The sequence below is a fragment of the Lycium ferocissimum genome, chromosome 12 (genome assembly GCF_029784015.1).
Source record: "Lycium ferocissimum isolate CSIRO_LF1 chromosome 12, AGI_CSIRO_Lferr_CH_V1, whole genome shotgun sequence".
Lineage (NCBI taxonomy): Eukaryota > Viridiplantae > Streptophyta > Magnoliopsida > Solanales > Solanaceae > Lycium > Lycium ferocissimum.
The window spans coordinates 46,430,478-46,445,146 of NC_081353.1; the positions used below are offsets into that span (position 1 = coordinate 46,430,478).

At 35.5% G+C, this 14,669-nt stretch overlaps 2 protein-coding genes across 2 annotated transcripts; one reads left to right on the forward strand and one right to left on the reverse strand.

Moving 5' to 3' along the window:
• The first annotated feature begins 1,375 nt into the window (after positions 1 to 1,375).
• Positions 1,376 to 8,601, forward strand: LOC132039617 (pre-mRNA-splicing factor cwf23). Its single transcript, XM_059430114.1, has 5 exons — positions 1,376 to 1,654; positions 3,313 to 3,387; positions 4,541 to 4,680; positions 7,840 to 7,977; positions 8,249 to 8,601. The coding sequence occupies exons 1-5, from the start codon at positions 1,402 to 1,404 to the stop codon at positions 8,456 to 8,458; spliced, it is 816 nt and encodes a 271-aa protein (XP_059286097.1). The 5' UTR covers positions 1,376 to 1,401; the 3' UTR covers positions 8,459 to 8,601.
• A 429-nt stretch (positions 8,602 to 9,030) lies between these two features.
• Positions 9,031 to 14,135, reverse strand: LOC132040412 (phosphopantothenate--cysteine ligase 2-like). Its single transcript, XM_059431048.1, has 9 exons — positions 13,963 to 14,135; positions 13,749 to 13,872; positions 13,619 to 13,663; positions 13,437 to 13,522; positions 12,985 to 13,037; positions 12,846 to 12,905; positions 12,590 to 12,691; positions 11,679 to 11,798; positions 9,031 to 9,539 (listed from the first exon to the last, which is right to left on the reverse strand). The coding sequence occupies exons 1-9, from the start codon at positions 14,108 to 14,110 to the stop codon at positions 9,300 to 9,302; spliced, it is 978 nt and encodes a 325-aa protein (XP_059287031.1). The 5' UTR covers positions 14,111 to 14,135; the 3' UTR covers positions 9,031 to 9,299.
• Positions 14,136 to 14,669: the final 534 nt, after the last annotated feature.

A 14,669-nucleotide genomic window follows, 5' to 3' on the forward strand; every position in this document is an offset into this window, starting at 1 on the left:
TATCATGTTTGTTGGATTAGTAGCATTGTGAGCCTTGGAGGACAGTGCTTTGAGAATTCCACATTAGAATTTTCGGTAAGCCTTTTTCCTGATATCAAAACGCCGGTAAGTTTGGATATTTTATCCGTCTCTCCATGAAAATGGATATCTCTAGAACCACCAACACCAATAAAAAGAAAAGAAAAGAAACGGCCAATGCACAAAGAGTAATTTCTTTTATATTAATTTTTATATGATATAAAAATAACTACTTGTAGATCAGTTAAGTATGCATTACTTGAATGAAAAATCATACAGTATAAACTTATCAAATTGTGGTTTTTTTTTTTTCTTTCTATATTGGTTAAAGGATTTTTAAAAGGAATTTAACCACAATAACGTCCTGATAATAATGAAGAAATTGCCAAAACAATATGTAGTTATGGACGAAAAAGATGAAATAAAACAGAAAATAAGAAGGAAAAAAAAAGTACAAAATAAATGTAGAAGTGGAGGGTACAACAGTCATTAGCTATATTTCCCTCCAACTATAACGAAATAAACCGTCCACAAAATTAGAAAGGAATTTTTTTAAAAAAAAAATTAAATTAAATTAGATTCACAAATATTTTTATTCTGTTATATATATATTTTACAATTATAGTTGTTTATGTATGCATTAATTCATATACGATCAAATGATCCAACTCTCTAAAACCATTACTCAGTTTACTCTTTTTCTTATTTTCTTTTACTTTATCTCAAAGAAAGCCAAATAAACATACACATCACATGGACCTTGTTTGAATAAATTAGGACTTCTTATATATTATACTGTTTCAATTTATGTGAACCTATTTCTTTTTTAGTCCTTACTAAAATGAATGACATCTTTCCTAATTTAGAAACAAATTCACTTTATGAAATGATTTACAGTCATACAAATATTCAAGACTAATTTTGAACCACAAGTTTCAAAAGTCTTCCTTCTTTCTTACATGTCGCGCCCAGTCAAATGAGTTTATATAAATTGAAACGGAGGGAGTATTAGTTAGAGGAATTTAGAAAGGAAATAATCACAATAAATTTCCTATACAAATGAAGAAATTGTCAAAAACAATATGGAGTTATGAAAGACTTTAGCAAATGAAACAGAAGAAAGAAAAAAACTTTAAATGTGGAGGGTACAACAGTCATTAGCTAATTTTGCCTCCAACTATAACGAAATAAACCGTCCACAAAATTAGAAGGTAAATTTTCTTTTTTTCTAAAAAAAAAAAAAAAAAAAAAAAAAAAAAAAAGACGAACGAAAATGAAAATTAAAAAGATTCATTTCTCTATCTCTTCATCAATCTTCCACTCCATTAATGACATAAAACTCGAAATACTCTTTCAGAAAAACAGTATAAAAAATCGAGAATTATGAGATCAATTTGCAGACCACAAGGTGTATACTATTTTTCAATCACTTGTTGTTGCAGAGACATATTATTGGGTAAATCATCAGTTAGGGTTTCAACCCGAAACCCTAATTTAAACCCTAAACCTGGGGTGGTGCAATCATGGTATTATAATTCGAGAAGAAATGACACGTGGGATAATAATAAGCAAAGGAAAATGATGACTACTTGTGCTTATAATTGGAATGATTCCAAATCTCCTTATGAAACTCTCGGTATGGAGTTGATACTTTCATATTTTCTAACACTTATCTTATAAATAGTTGGCTTTTTTTTTTTTTTCTCTTAGCTAGAGTTTAGCCATAGATATAGTTGAAACTTGAAAAATTGAGTTTTTGAAGTTGTGTTGAAAAATAGGTTTTGGAACTTGAAGTTGTGTTTGGACAGGCATTTACATGGAAAAAAAATGAAGTTTTCGATTGCTGATGAAGAAAGAGAATTCTTGGTTCAGTTCTCCACCTTAACGACAAAAAATTGGATTGATCAAATTCTATTGAGTCTGACTCATAGTGATCATTTATCAAAGAATGACTCTGGTTATCAAATGATTGAACAACCGGGAGCAATTTACGTACGATACTTAGTTGACATTCATAAAAAGCATCTAATGAATTATGAGTTCAATCCTTTCGAACAAAATCAAGACAAAGAAAAGCGGTCTTCTTTATTTTTCTTGATATTCTTGGCTCTTCTGAGCCCTTCCTTTACTTTAGATATAGAGATAAAGGAAATTGATGATAAAAGTTGTACATATCTATATAATATAGAAAGAAGAAAAGAGAGAAAGTATCAACTCTGGCCCAATTTTTGGAACTTGAAATTTTTTTGAAGATATATTTTCAAAAATTGATCAAATTTCATGAACAAAAAATGTTTTCAATTTTTTTGGTTGAAAATCTATGGCAAAACGGGTTTGATTTAACTTATATACAGTGTGGAATCTTCTCTTTTGCAGAATAAGTGTGACGTAATTGATTATAGCATGCTTTTTACCATATATTCTAGGTTAAAAATCCATGTTTAGAATGGTCTATTTGTAATGATTGTTACTGTATATAATATTGGCCTGAGATAAGTTTAAATGGAGTAACATGGTCAGTGAGGATTCATATGGTTGTTCCTGACTTGTTTGGGACTGAGGCTTAGTGGTTGTTGTTGTCAAAGAATAAAAGTTTAACTCAATTTGACTGGGAAGTGGGAACTATGATGAGAAAATATCATATAGAAAATGCAGAGGAAGAAGTAAAGTGTGATAAGGATATGGTGGGTTTTGAAATAGAAGGTAGAAAATATAATGGTTTCTGATGAAATATGTATTTGATACTTGGTTAGGAACACGTTTGTGTTGTGTTAAATAATTGATTTTTAGCAAAGTATAGAGGATCTAGGAGTTGCAGAACTGCGTTAAAAACCAAATTTGTTAGCTCTGCTTGCTCAAGTTACCATATCAGAACAACCAGGAAGCAGGAAAAAGCAAATTGCAAAGAATACATCTTTGCTAGAAACTGTCAATTTCTGTAGCAAATCTTTCTATGTAACAGGTTGTTTTTTCATAGTCTTTCCGTTTTAGTTGGTGTTTATCCGGTCTTGCTTCAGAAAGAGCATCTTCATCTTGGGATATATGTGTATGTGTAAAAGTGTCATATGCCTATACGGACAATCTCATTCCAATCTATCACACTTTTATGAAGTGTCTTGCACAACGGACTTGGTATTTTTTGGTTTTAGTAACAACACACACTGAAACTATCTTTTGAGCCCCTTCATTTTAGCAGACTATAAAGCACATGACTGGAGTCCCTTCCCTCTTGGTTTGTGCATTTGAATGCTTTTGCACTACATGCAAAAACTGATGCAATGTTTCCGTTTACAGAACTTGAAAGGGATGCAGATGAAGAACAAATAAAGGTGGCATATAGACGTTTGGCGAAGTTTTACCATCCAGATGGTTTGTACTTAATCTTATAATTGTCATTTTAGTGCATTCCTCACACATGCATTTTCTCTTTGTTTACCTTTTATAGAAAAAGAAAACTCTGTAGATACATATGCTTGTATATGTGTGCGTAAGTGTGACAAGTTGGTTCTGCGTCCAGCTGTTGGACACTTTATGCAGGAGCTTTCTTATGATATTACATTTAAGTTGTATGCTCATCTTCCATTAGTAGAGCTTTCAAGTAATATTACATTTCTACTTTTCCTCCCGACTCCCAATCCACACCAACCACCACCCCACCCCCCACAAAAAAAAATGGTACAGTGTCCCACACCAACCAGAATCCTCTCTCTGGCTTTTGCTATGACTCGAGTTATCTTCACTAGAATCTCTCTTTAGCTTTGGAACTGATTTATATGACGTGTTTTTGTACTAGTGAATGACCAATTCCTGTAGCACAAAAGCCGGATTTGGTAACTCCAAAGTAGGCCTGTCAGCAAACCTAACTCATAAATTGATGTTAGGAAATTTTTTTCTGTACTTCCACGAGATGATTTCCATCAATATTTGATTAATTGAGGTGTGCCATTGCGGGTTCTCGCAAGTGGAAAATTGAAATATCATGATAAGATTTTAGTTGTGCACAGAGCTAATGGCAGTTGCTCATAAGAAACATATAATAATCATACAAAATCTTATTCCTTGCTCAACCGGTTTGGCAACATGGTTAAACTACAACAGTTGTGTGAATGTCCATTTTCTCTATGACGAAATCTCAATGAACAAAATTTCATAAGTTGGACCGTCTTTCCTGGTTTGGCTGTTTAAATTTTAAAAAATTTAAGAAAAACGATGATCTTATCAAGAATATTTGTATGTTATTGGACCACATATTTCAAATGGTTGGCAGTTTGAGAATTTAATTCTTAAGCCTCAATGGAGGGACAAGTTATCATGGTTATATATTTATATTCCTTCTGAATTAAGGCTGGGTGGAGTGATCTCTTTGTTCTGTGTAAAAAATATAAATAAACAAAATAATGGTTGCCATATCCTGTTGGTCAATCCTGGTGATTTATTATTGGTTCAGAGAATCAATTTCCTAGAGCATTTTACGGGCTGTTCTCTTCTATATGGAACTAACTACATCTGTTTCTCCTTTAAGTTTATAATGGCAGAGGGACTCTCGAGGAAGGAGAAACTGCTGAAGCTCGATTCATTAAGATTCAAGCTGCTTACGAGCTGCTTATAGATGAAGAAGAACGGAGAAAATATGATAGTGACAATCGAGTGAACCCCATGAAGGTGAAAATTTACAATAGTGTTGATAGTTGTTGATTTATTATATTTTCATCAATTAAAAAGGAAAAAGAGAAGATTGCTTATTATCCAAGTAGTATCTGTTAGAACCTAAGGGTTCACACTTTAATAGTTCACAACCTAAGAGTTCATTGGAACAGTCTAAGGGACCTGGTCCCTAAACTGTTTTCATTGATAGTTGCAAGAAGTAAAAAAGGCAAGATATATACGTGGAAAAATCCTTGCTCAACGGATTAAAAACCACGACCTACTCCAGTAGGATTTCCAAATTCACCCGACTGAGCAAAGTGTAAGATTACAAGTTTTTGTCCTCGCAATTAGTTCCTAATTCTACCCCTCACAACACCTCTATTGTAGGTGTAGGTGAATCTAGACCACTAATCTCCCCTCACAAACAACTCTGCAACCTTCACCCCTTTTACTCCTCTAGGTGGAGAAACTAATACACCTAGGATATAGTACAATCCTAGTGTACCACTCAAGGGCACCCTTTGAGAATTCAAACCACAACGACTAACTCTAGCCAAAGTGTTAACACACTGTTTGAAAACAAGGAACAAGAAAATACCTACAAACAGCCCTTCTTAAAGGAATGTAGGTTTACAATATATAGAACAAGGAACAAGAAAATACCTACAAGCAGCCCTTCTTAAAGGAATGTATGCTTACAATATATAGAACAAGGAACAAAGACTCTCAACAAACCTAAGGACTTAAAGCATCTTCAGTTCTGGGATCTGGTCCTTCGGCTTGTTGAGGCTTTGCTCTTTAGAGCACCTTGAGAAAGGTGGCGGCTGCACTTGTAAAGATTTTGCCTTTTTTGTTTTTCAAGTGTTAGGTTAAACAATGCCAGCATGTTGTATATATATATATATATATATATATGAGGCCAAGTAGAGAGCATGTGAGTAGCATGTGACCATGGATAGGGACATTACAATGGTCCTTGTCTTTTTACTGACATGCAGCTGTGTTGCTGTGGTTCTGCCTGTTGGAACAGTGCACACAGCTTTACAGCTGTCATGTACCGTACAGTGCCCAGGGGACCTGATCAAGGACCTGGTCCTTGGCGTATTTGTCAAATCATCAAAACTATGAAGTATCTTAACTCATCAGTATCAGTTATTAATCTAAAAATGGGGTAGAATCTAAATGACTCTATTCTACATATAGCCTCTTGTTGATGTGTATGAGCGAATTTTGCTAGCACAAATGAACATGCTTTAATGTACTCCTTTCAGTATGTTTCATCTTGCCTCCTTAAAATATCTGAGTGATTGTTTAAGGTGCAAACTATCAAATTTTGCACATGGAAAGGGAAATGTATAGAAAAATGAGGAACTAAGAATTTCTCATATACATATTCCTTTCGCTTATTGTGGATGTTATACCTATCAGTGAGTCGTTGCATATTAAGACACTATGATGCTAGTCAGATTGATTTTAAGGGGGTTTAGGACATCCCTTGCAAATCATTTTGGATGTTGTACCTATCAGTGAGTCGTTGCATATTAAGACACTAATGATGCTAGTGAGATTTATTGTAAAGGGGGTTAGGACATCTTCAGGGGTGCGCTTAATGAATAAATGCCTCTGACTCTCCGATGAGGCAGTTTCAAGTGATAATGGAAATGCTATAATTGTGAGGAAGTCTTTACTAAAACAAATACAAATGTATGAGGATCTTGAGAAATTTTGGAGACCAGAATACTCTTAAAGCTCCAAAATATGTAGTATACTCTTATTTCTCTTTTTTTTTTTTTTTTTGGGCCGGGGGGGGGGGGGGGTTTAAGGGAAATTGGTCCGAGTCAAAACCAACAGAAATAGTAGAATGATACAAACTTGTTTAGACGGGTATTTCATATTATATATGTATTGAGTGACATGGTTTTCCTTCATAAAAAACTTCACTGTGCCTTCTATAATTTTGAAGCTTCTCTATTTCCTGAGTTACTTATAGTCTGTTTCAGAAGTTCACCAGCCAGTGGCGGATCCAGGATTTTTATTCAGGGTGTTCGGAAAAAAGAAGAAGCTAAATATACACTATAATTTTTTGCCGAGGGTGTTCAAAAGTTAATATATGCACATAAAAACAGAAAATTTACCCTATATATACACTGTAATTTTTTGCCGAGGGTGTTCGGGTGAACACCCTGGACAACACCTGCATCCGCCCCTGTCACCAGCTGCTCCGAATTAGTCAAACTTTCACTTTTGGTCAGGTCATGTTAATGAAAACCGAGATATTATCACTTCACATGGAACTTATTTGATTCTAGTCTGTGCAAAATACCTACAATTAGAATAGATTTTTTCAGTCATGAAATATATGGCATATACGTTCATATAGGTGGACAGACGTGCATGCCATTCACTCTGTGAGAGTTGAGGCGTCTGGAGTTCAATATTAACTAATATAAATGAAAGTGAAAACACATACTTCGTTGCATAGAGATAGGACTGAACGAGTAAAATTTTCTAGAATTGGAATTTATCAGGATAGGCCAAAATTGGATTAAATTATCAGAGAAGAAGTGTTTTGCTTTTTTGTTTTTTTGGGTGTTTTCTGTAGATCACATACACTTGTGGATTATAACATTTGTATATGCTCTTCTGTACATTGTTTGTGTTCTGGGGTTACCCATTTGTTAATAAAATCTTTATATTTGCAAAAGCAAATGCAGAAAAAAAGTGTTTTATCTTCTTGTAACATTGGCACCTTTTTTGTTAGAGACTGCAATTGAACCAGTTAAGGTTCAATCCGTCTTCTCCGGAGTAAATGGTGTCCAAAATGGTCATAAAATTATCTACTCAACAAAATCTCCTAGTTGAGCTTGAATGGACAGGATTACAGGAATCATTTTTTTCTTTTTGGTTGAATAAGTCTTCAGAGTGGGCAGAATTTGCCAATACTAAGATTGGTGATTTTGCAAAAGAGGATTGGTGATTTTGCAAAAGTTCTAGTATTTGCTCATCACACCATAGTTAGCCCCAAATGTTTACTTGTCGGATGGCTGGATTAGTTATAGTTTTTGCTGTCCATCAAGTGTTTTCTTAATGTGGTGCTATTTGTTCTCTAGCTTCTGGTGCCTGCAGTATCTTCATTTTCTCAAACTGACATGATACTATTCTGTTATCCATCAGGCATCCGAAGCATGGGTGGAGTGGCTTATTAAAAAGCGAAAAGCATTTGACCAGCGGGGTGATATGGCCATTGCTGCATGGGCTGAACAGCAGCAGCTAGAATTAAATCTGAAGGCTCGCCGTCTTGCTCGTTCAAAGGTATCGAACTGCATAGTACACTTATTGTATCTCTGAGCACAAAGCACTAGTCGCCTTATAGTGCATGCTGTATTACTGTTGTTAACTTATGCAATGCATTTTTGCATTGGTAATGCACTGATGAATATTACCTCAAGATATGCACATATTAAGTTTTCCATTGCTCATCCCTTATGTCCTTTTCTTCATTCCACTCCTGGAAACTATAAATATGATGTACATTTCTTTCCAAGTGTCATCTAAAATTTTATTTGACAAAATGGATTTTCAGATGGATCCCGAAGAAGAAAGGAGAATTATTGCTAAAGAGAGAAAAGCTTCTGTGGAGAATTTTAATAACACATTGAAGCGGCATACACTTGTCCTAAGGAAAAGAGACATAATGCGGAGAAAAGCAGAGGAAGAAAAGAAAAAGGTCATTAGTAGGCTTCTTGCTGCTGAAGGTCTGGAACTTGCGGAGGATGATGATGAAAATCGATAGGAAATTCATCGAACGTTGGTTCTCCTCGATTCACCTGATGAAGAAATGCAGTATTTTGGAAAGTTGTTTTGAGGCTGAAGCAGTGTATTGTGCAATAGAGGAGGACGAAAAAGTTGTATATATGATATCTCCCAATAGTATCTTTATAAGTTATTTAGATGAAAGTCAATCATAGGGTGACATTGTACTCTACTGAATTTGGCAAGGTTGAAATGTTTAGTTTTCTATTTGCCGTTTAGTTTTCTATTTGCCGTTGTCGACTCCTTATCCATGTTTATATTGATGCTTGTATAGGTGCTGTATCTCTTTCTGCTGATACTGCTGCTCATTAAATCCAGAAGGTTCAATCAAATATTGCATAGTATTATTCATTTGTCTTTTAACTACGAGATAGCAAAGTACCTAGTGAAAAGTCAAGGTGTGCAAGCTCACCCGAACATTACCATTATACGAGACCCGTCTAACTTTAGGAGTTAAGGGTGTTTCCTGCTTACCGCCTTAGCTCAATGATTTTAGAGGCCGCCAAGACGCTCATAAACAATAGAGAGTTATAGCCAACGCTGAATTACATATTTTGCTAATAAAATCAATCGTAAAGCTGCTTTTTATTTCATTGAATTTATTCTTTAACAAGAAAAATAGGCTCACAATTGGAATAACGAAAAGGCACCCTCTTTTCTTTTGCTTCTTCCAAGAGAGGTAGTTGGTTGGGGGGTAATGAAATGGTATATCTCCTTTTAAACAACTGGTTACGTAATTGTTGCATAGATGTACTGCAATCTCCTTGTAATGAACTCAGATTCCACTGATTCACAAAATATCATCGGTCAGTCCTTTTAGATCATGCATCAGAATGGTTGATGTATGTCGAATGCCTATCGACAACAAGCTTAATCAATGGATTCTCGACATCAGCCCCATCCTGAGTTGTGTCCCGACGAACTGTAATTTTTTCTTGCTCTGTGACAACGATAACTTCCTCTTTACGGGTTGAAAGTTCATTAGCTACCACCATATGCATCTTGTACTTTTTGAGGGCCATATCAGCCTTACCTAAAAGGATATCTGTATCTGTCTCCAGCTGTTAAGAAGTAAATGTTGAAATCAGTATTCTAACTATATGTGATGAGCAGAGGTATAAAATATACAGGTCACATACAGTAAATTCCGATAGAACAAAGATTTGACATCGGACTGCTGGATTGAATTAAAAAAATTGTCCAGACTAATTGGTGAAAGATAATGCCTCCCATTAATGACAATCAGACAGGGTAATTAAATGATAAAGACCATGTTACGGAATAAGTCAACAAACTATTGACAATCATGTAACTTAGATTAACCTTGAGACTTTTAACTGAATGGTTAAAAGTTCTAATTTTTAACTCTTTTACGTGTTTTATTCTAAACACAAAAAGTTGACAAGGAGGATTAGACTACTACGCTGGTCATCAAGAATGCTGTCCTATGCTGGAAGAGTCCAGCTCATCAAAGCAGTATTGTTTGGAATTCATACTTACTGGGCACAGATATTCTTATTGCCCAAGAAAATCATGAAGCTCTTTGATGCTGTGTGCAGATCATTTCTATGGACAGGCATGGGGCAAATTTCAAAAAAAGCATTAGTCTCCTGGGAAAGAATATGCCAACCATATGCTGCAGGAGGACTAAATGTTATGAATCTAGGACTGTGGAATAAAGCTGCTATCATGAAACAACTTTGGGCAATATCCAAAAAGAAAAGACTCTCTATGGATAAAATGGGTGCACTACTATTACATTAAGAACAGGAACTTGGAGACCATGGACACACCTAAGACAGCAGCTTGGGTGGTTAGAAAAATCATTGAAAGTAGGACAAGAATAGCACAGATGCAGACTATCCAAGATGATCTAACTCACAAACTGCAGCAGATGCAGAAGCATGATAAGTTCCATATCAAGACTGCCTATTGCCTCATGATGCCACAACTACCAAAAGTCACCTGGAAAAATATAGTTTTGCACAAACACATCCATCCAAGATTTCAATTCAACCTGTGGCTAGCAGTTCAACAGAGACTCTACTGTAGATAGGCTGCTAAAAATAGGTATACAAGTGCCAATGGAGTGTGTTTTCTGTGACAGAGGTGTAGAAACCTTCAAACACTTGTTTTTTGAATGCTCAGTTATCAGGAGCCTCTGTAATAGATTACTGATATGGCTTGGGCACCAAAGAAACATAGGGACATGGGTGAGGAACTACAATGGATTTGTACATTGGCAAGGCAGAGATCTAGAGCTGCATCCATCACCTGTAGTGTTTTTGGCATGATGATCTACTGTGCTTGGTAGGAAAGGAACTCCATCAGATTCCAAAGAGGCCAATACAATGCTACAAGAGTATGTAGAGAGATAGCTTTGCACATGCACATCAGAGGGAGGTATTTGGCTACATGGCAACCCGTTTTGCAAAACCTAAACTGCTTTCCTTAGAGTACTAGTTGATAGATAGATTGAATTATATTGCTATAGGCAGAGGCTTAAATTTCCATTTTGTATTGGGAGTATAGATAGCTTCTTCCTGTAGACTAGTTTACTTATGTTATTTTGGAGGTTGGGTGTCTGCCCTGACCTGTTATTGTAAGGTTCACTTTTTTGATTAATAAAATGATCTGTTAATCAAAAAAAAAAAAAGATTAGACTACTAATTTCACGTCTATTGAATGCATGTAAGTATACCACGTCCCATCCACCACCACCAAGGCACCAAACCCACTAAGACCACATAAAATGGAACGGAGGGAGAAAATATGCAGTCCTTCCGGTCATATTTTATGTGAACATTCTGCCTATGCATGCAGATTGAGCTAGCTTGACCAGTACCTTTTTTTATTGCTTGAAAAATAAAAAAATAAAAGATGTAACTCTTAAGATGACATATGTAAACTTGACGGAAAAAGATCACGTTATAGTCATTTTTATGAACTGCTTAATGAGTTTTGAACTCTTGAAACCTGTACAAAATAGAATATACTCCAGTATTTGTAAATGTATGTCAAATATAAACATGGAACACCCGAGACCTAAAAAATGGAGCTGCATGAATAAGATGAAGGGAATATGAGTTTGATCTTATTAGTCCCAGGCAGCGGCATATGCACAGTTCTCCTCAATATATATTCGACACGACAGACTTCAAGATTATGGTCAAGGAAACTTAAAGAGATGATCAGCTAACCTTGAAAGATATGCAGAAGGCGACAGGTGCCCACTCATTTCTAAGCACATAAAGCATCTTTGGTACTTGAGCAAGCCGCATGTCCAAAGGACCAGATCCTGACTGGATCTTATGTATCGTCTGTAAAAGAGGAGCTTATATTAAGCAAATACCAGAAGATATGAGAAAAACTAAATAAGCTGACATGCTATATATCTACCATTTCTAGCTACCAAAGTTAAAGGTAAGTTCTATAGAACGACTGTAAGTTACAACAATATTGTATTGAGCGAATTTTAGGCCTTTAAATCCCAACATAACCACAAGATGAGTATCGCAGAGATGTGAATGTTAAGATGGATGTGTGGTCGTATAAAATTAGATAAGAAAAAGTGATCACACATGTTAGAAGGTGCAGCACATATGGAGGATAAAATGAGAAAATATCACTTGAGATGGTTTGGCCACGTGTTATGTACGCCTCCAGATGCACCAGTTCATAGATGTAAAAACATCATGATTAAGTGTTAAGAAAGGGACAGGTAGACCTTAAAATCACATAGAAAGAAGTTATATCAAAATATTTGGAAAATCTTTGAGTCCAGATAGATCTATCAAAAGATAGAAACCAATGAAAGTTGAAAATCCGTATTGATGATACCAACTAGAAGGTTAGTGCTTACTATAAGAGTCTTAGAGATACTAAGTACGGCATATTGAAATATTATGAACCCAAACATAGCATTTATGATATTGACCGAGGACTGAGGCATAGTTGTTATTGTTCTATACGCATCGTTTCTGGGTATTGAAACAAAAGAAGGCAGGAGACAAGAAAGAAGAAATACATAAATTCACAAAGATTGAACTGCATCCAACCATTTCCAATTGCAAATTCAACCGAAACAATGCAAGAAGAAATAAATGATTACCATGCTCTCCCACGGTACATAGAAATCAGAAACTGCAGCCGCAAGATAGAACATAGCACTAGGACCAAGGCTCCTTAAAGACACAGCTATCATCCGAAGAATCTGTTTAATATAAAAAACATTTACCACAACATATTAGATATGGTGCATGTTGCTTTCTCAAAGTTGAAGTTTCTAGAATTAAATACACCAAATAGATCTGCACCAATCTAGACATAAACTACTTGTGAAACAAAAAAAATCTACTAAACATGACCTGCAGATATTCAAAAATTGTTGTAAACGGTAATTTCAACAGGAAGCCCCGATTGACTGCCTGCAATTAAAAATTCTAACATTAATTACTGCAGAATGTAAGTGAAATGGTGAAACGAATCATTGATAAAGATCCTTACAGAACGATTCTCAGTAATGGCTCTCTTCACCACTTCAGCATGCGATGGTCCCACTGAAAAACATAAAATGGTCAACAACATCATACAGGTTAAAAAATATTCCAAGCAATGGTGATAATTGCCCACCCGCCCCCCGTCCCCCAAACCCTAACAAGCCTGGAATGGAAATTAGGAAGATCAAAATGAACAGAAGTTAATTTCCAAATTCCGTCCATCATTATATTTCCTCCTGCTATAATTCTCCCCATCTATTTTACTAGGTCTTCTGCATCTCTATAATGTAAGGTATGAAAAGGTATTGAGAAATTGGACATTATCAATATGAGCCAATACAATCAATATAGAATACTTTATTAAATATACCATGCAGTATTATGCTGTTAGAAATCTCGAAAGCATGGATGTCTGTTAAAATGACCAAATCACGAGCATAAATGAAAAAATAAACAGACCTTGAATACTTGAATCATCAGTTGAAGTAAAACACTCAAGCAATGGATCGTCAGGCAGCGATCTGCAAAATGGCTGGCAGGTCCCCCTGCATATATACAGTTTCATGGCCTTAAAAATCCAGTCAGGAGCATATACTATTTTTCAAATGGAAGAATTGCATAGCAATGCATTTGATACAAACCTACGATAAAGAAAGATGACAGAATAACCAGCCTTCAAAAAGTACCTGAAATTCCAGTTTAATTTGAATGTAAAACATTAAATGAACAAAATGTGTACTGGAAATTTAAGTATGGTGTTTCATGATATACTCTGTGGAAGCAGATCCTCTATGACCAGAGCTAAAGTTGTCAATATAACGCACACATCGCTTCTCCAAAGGAACAGTTGTACCACCAGAAGTCACACATACCACCCTGTTTGCTTTTCCATGTTCTGAACATGACGATAATGATAAAGTCAAAATAAAGTCTGTGGCATTGTAAGTTGAGACAATCTATGAGAGCTAAATGGGAGCAAATTTGCCTGATGATGAGGAATTACGGTCAACAAATTCCTTCAATTTAGACTCTATTTCAGCAGCATCTTTTAGTGGTGGAGCTGATTCAAAGAAGGTCTTGACTTTAAGCGTTGGCGTTTCTGGTGCATGATCGGTGCCACTCAGCGAATCCATGGAAATCCTTGCAGAGATTATTTATCTACAATATCACAACCCACCAAGATCACAACCTTAGAATAACCGGTCATCAATCAAAAGCAAGTTCAATTTAAATGCGCAAAAGGAGGGACGATAAAATGTGCATGGGATAGATTTCAGCCCATCAATTAGCTAGTTTAAAAACTAGTGATAATAGAAATAATGTGCAGATCAAACCTACTTCAATAAAGGCTTAGATGAAAGACTTGATACATATGTGGGTTAATCACATAACTAAATCAAAACTTCTAAGTCTCACTGTCTAAGAGTCTTATCAATTTACTCCTACCAACTATACTTCAACTTGGAATGACTAGGCCCAAATAGAGCACAACGGATATAGATGACACATATACCCGACTCCGACTATGTTTCTGCTTGGGTCATAGTTGATAGATTAGAAGAATTACACATCAACAGCCCGGCAGGAAGAAAGAATCAACAGAGGGAAGAATACATCAAGCACTTCAAAATTATCAAGAAATAGGAATGAGGTATGTACGTCAAATTGATCAAGACTTGAACTTTTAATTCT

What these genes read in the sequence shown, in the direction of transcription:
- LOC132039617 (XM_059430114.1), top strand. Translation starts at nt 1,402, where the DNA reads ATGAGATCAATTTGCAGACCACAAGGTGTATACTATTTTTCAATCACT. An exon ending in ATCGAGTGAACCCCATGAAG is followed by an intron (nt 4,681 to 7,839) that starts GTGAAAATTTAC and finishes GTTATCCATCAG; the next exon opens with GCATCCGAAGCATGGGTGGA. An exon ending in GCCGTCTTGCTCGTTCAAAG is followed by an intron (nt 7,978 to 8,248) that starts GTATCGAACTGC and finishes ATGGATTTTCAG; the next exon opens with ATGGATCCCGAAGAAGAAAG.
- LOC132040412 (XM_059431048.1), bottom strand. Translation starts at nt 14,110, where the DNA reads ATGGATTCGCTGAGTGGCACCGATCATGCACCAGAAACGCCAACGCTT. An exon ending in CCGTAATTCCTCATCATCAG is followed by an intron (nt 13,873 to 13,962) that starts GCAAATTTGCTC and finishes CGTCATGTTCAG; the next exon opens with AACATGGAAAAGCAAACAGG. An exon ending in GTCATCTTTCTTTATCGTAG is followed by an intron (nt 13,523 to 13,618) that starts GTTTGTATCAAA and finishes GTATATATGCAG; the next exon opens with GGGGACCTGCCAGCCATTTT.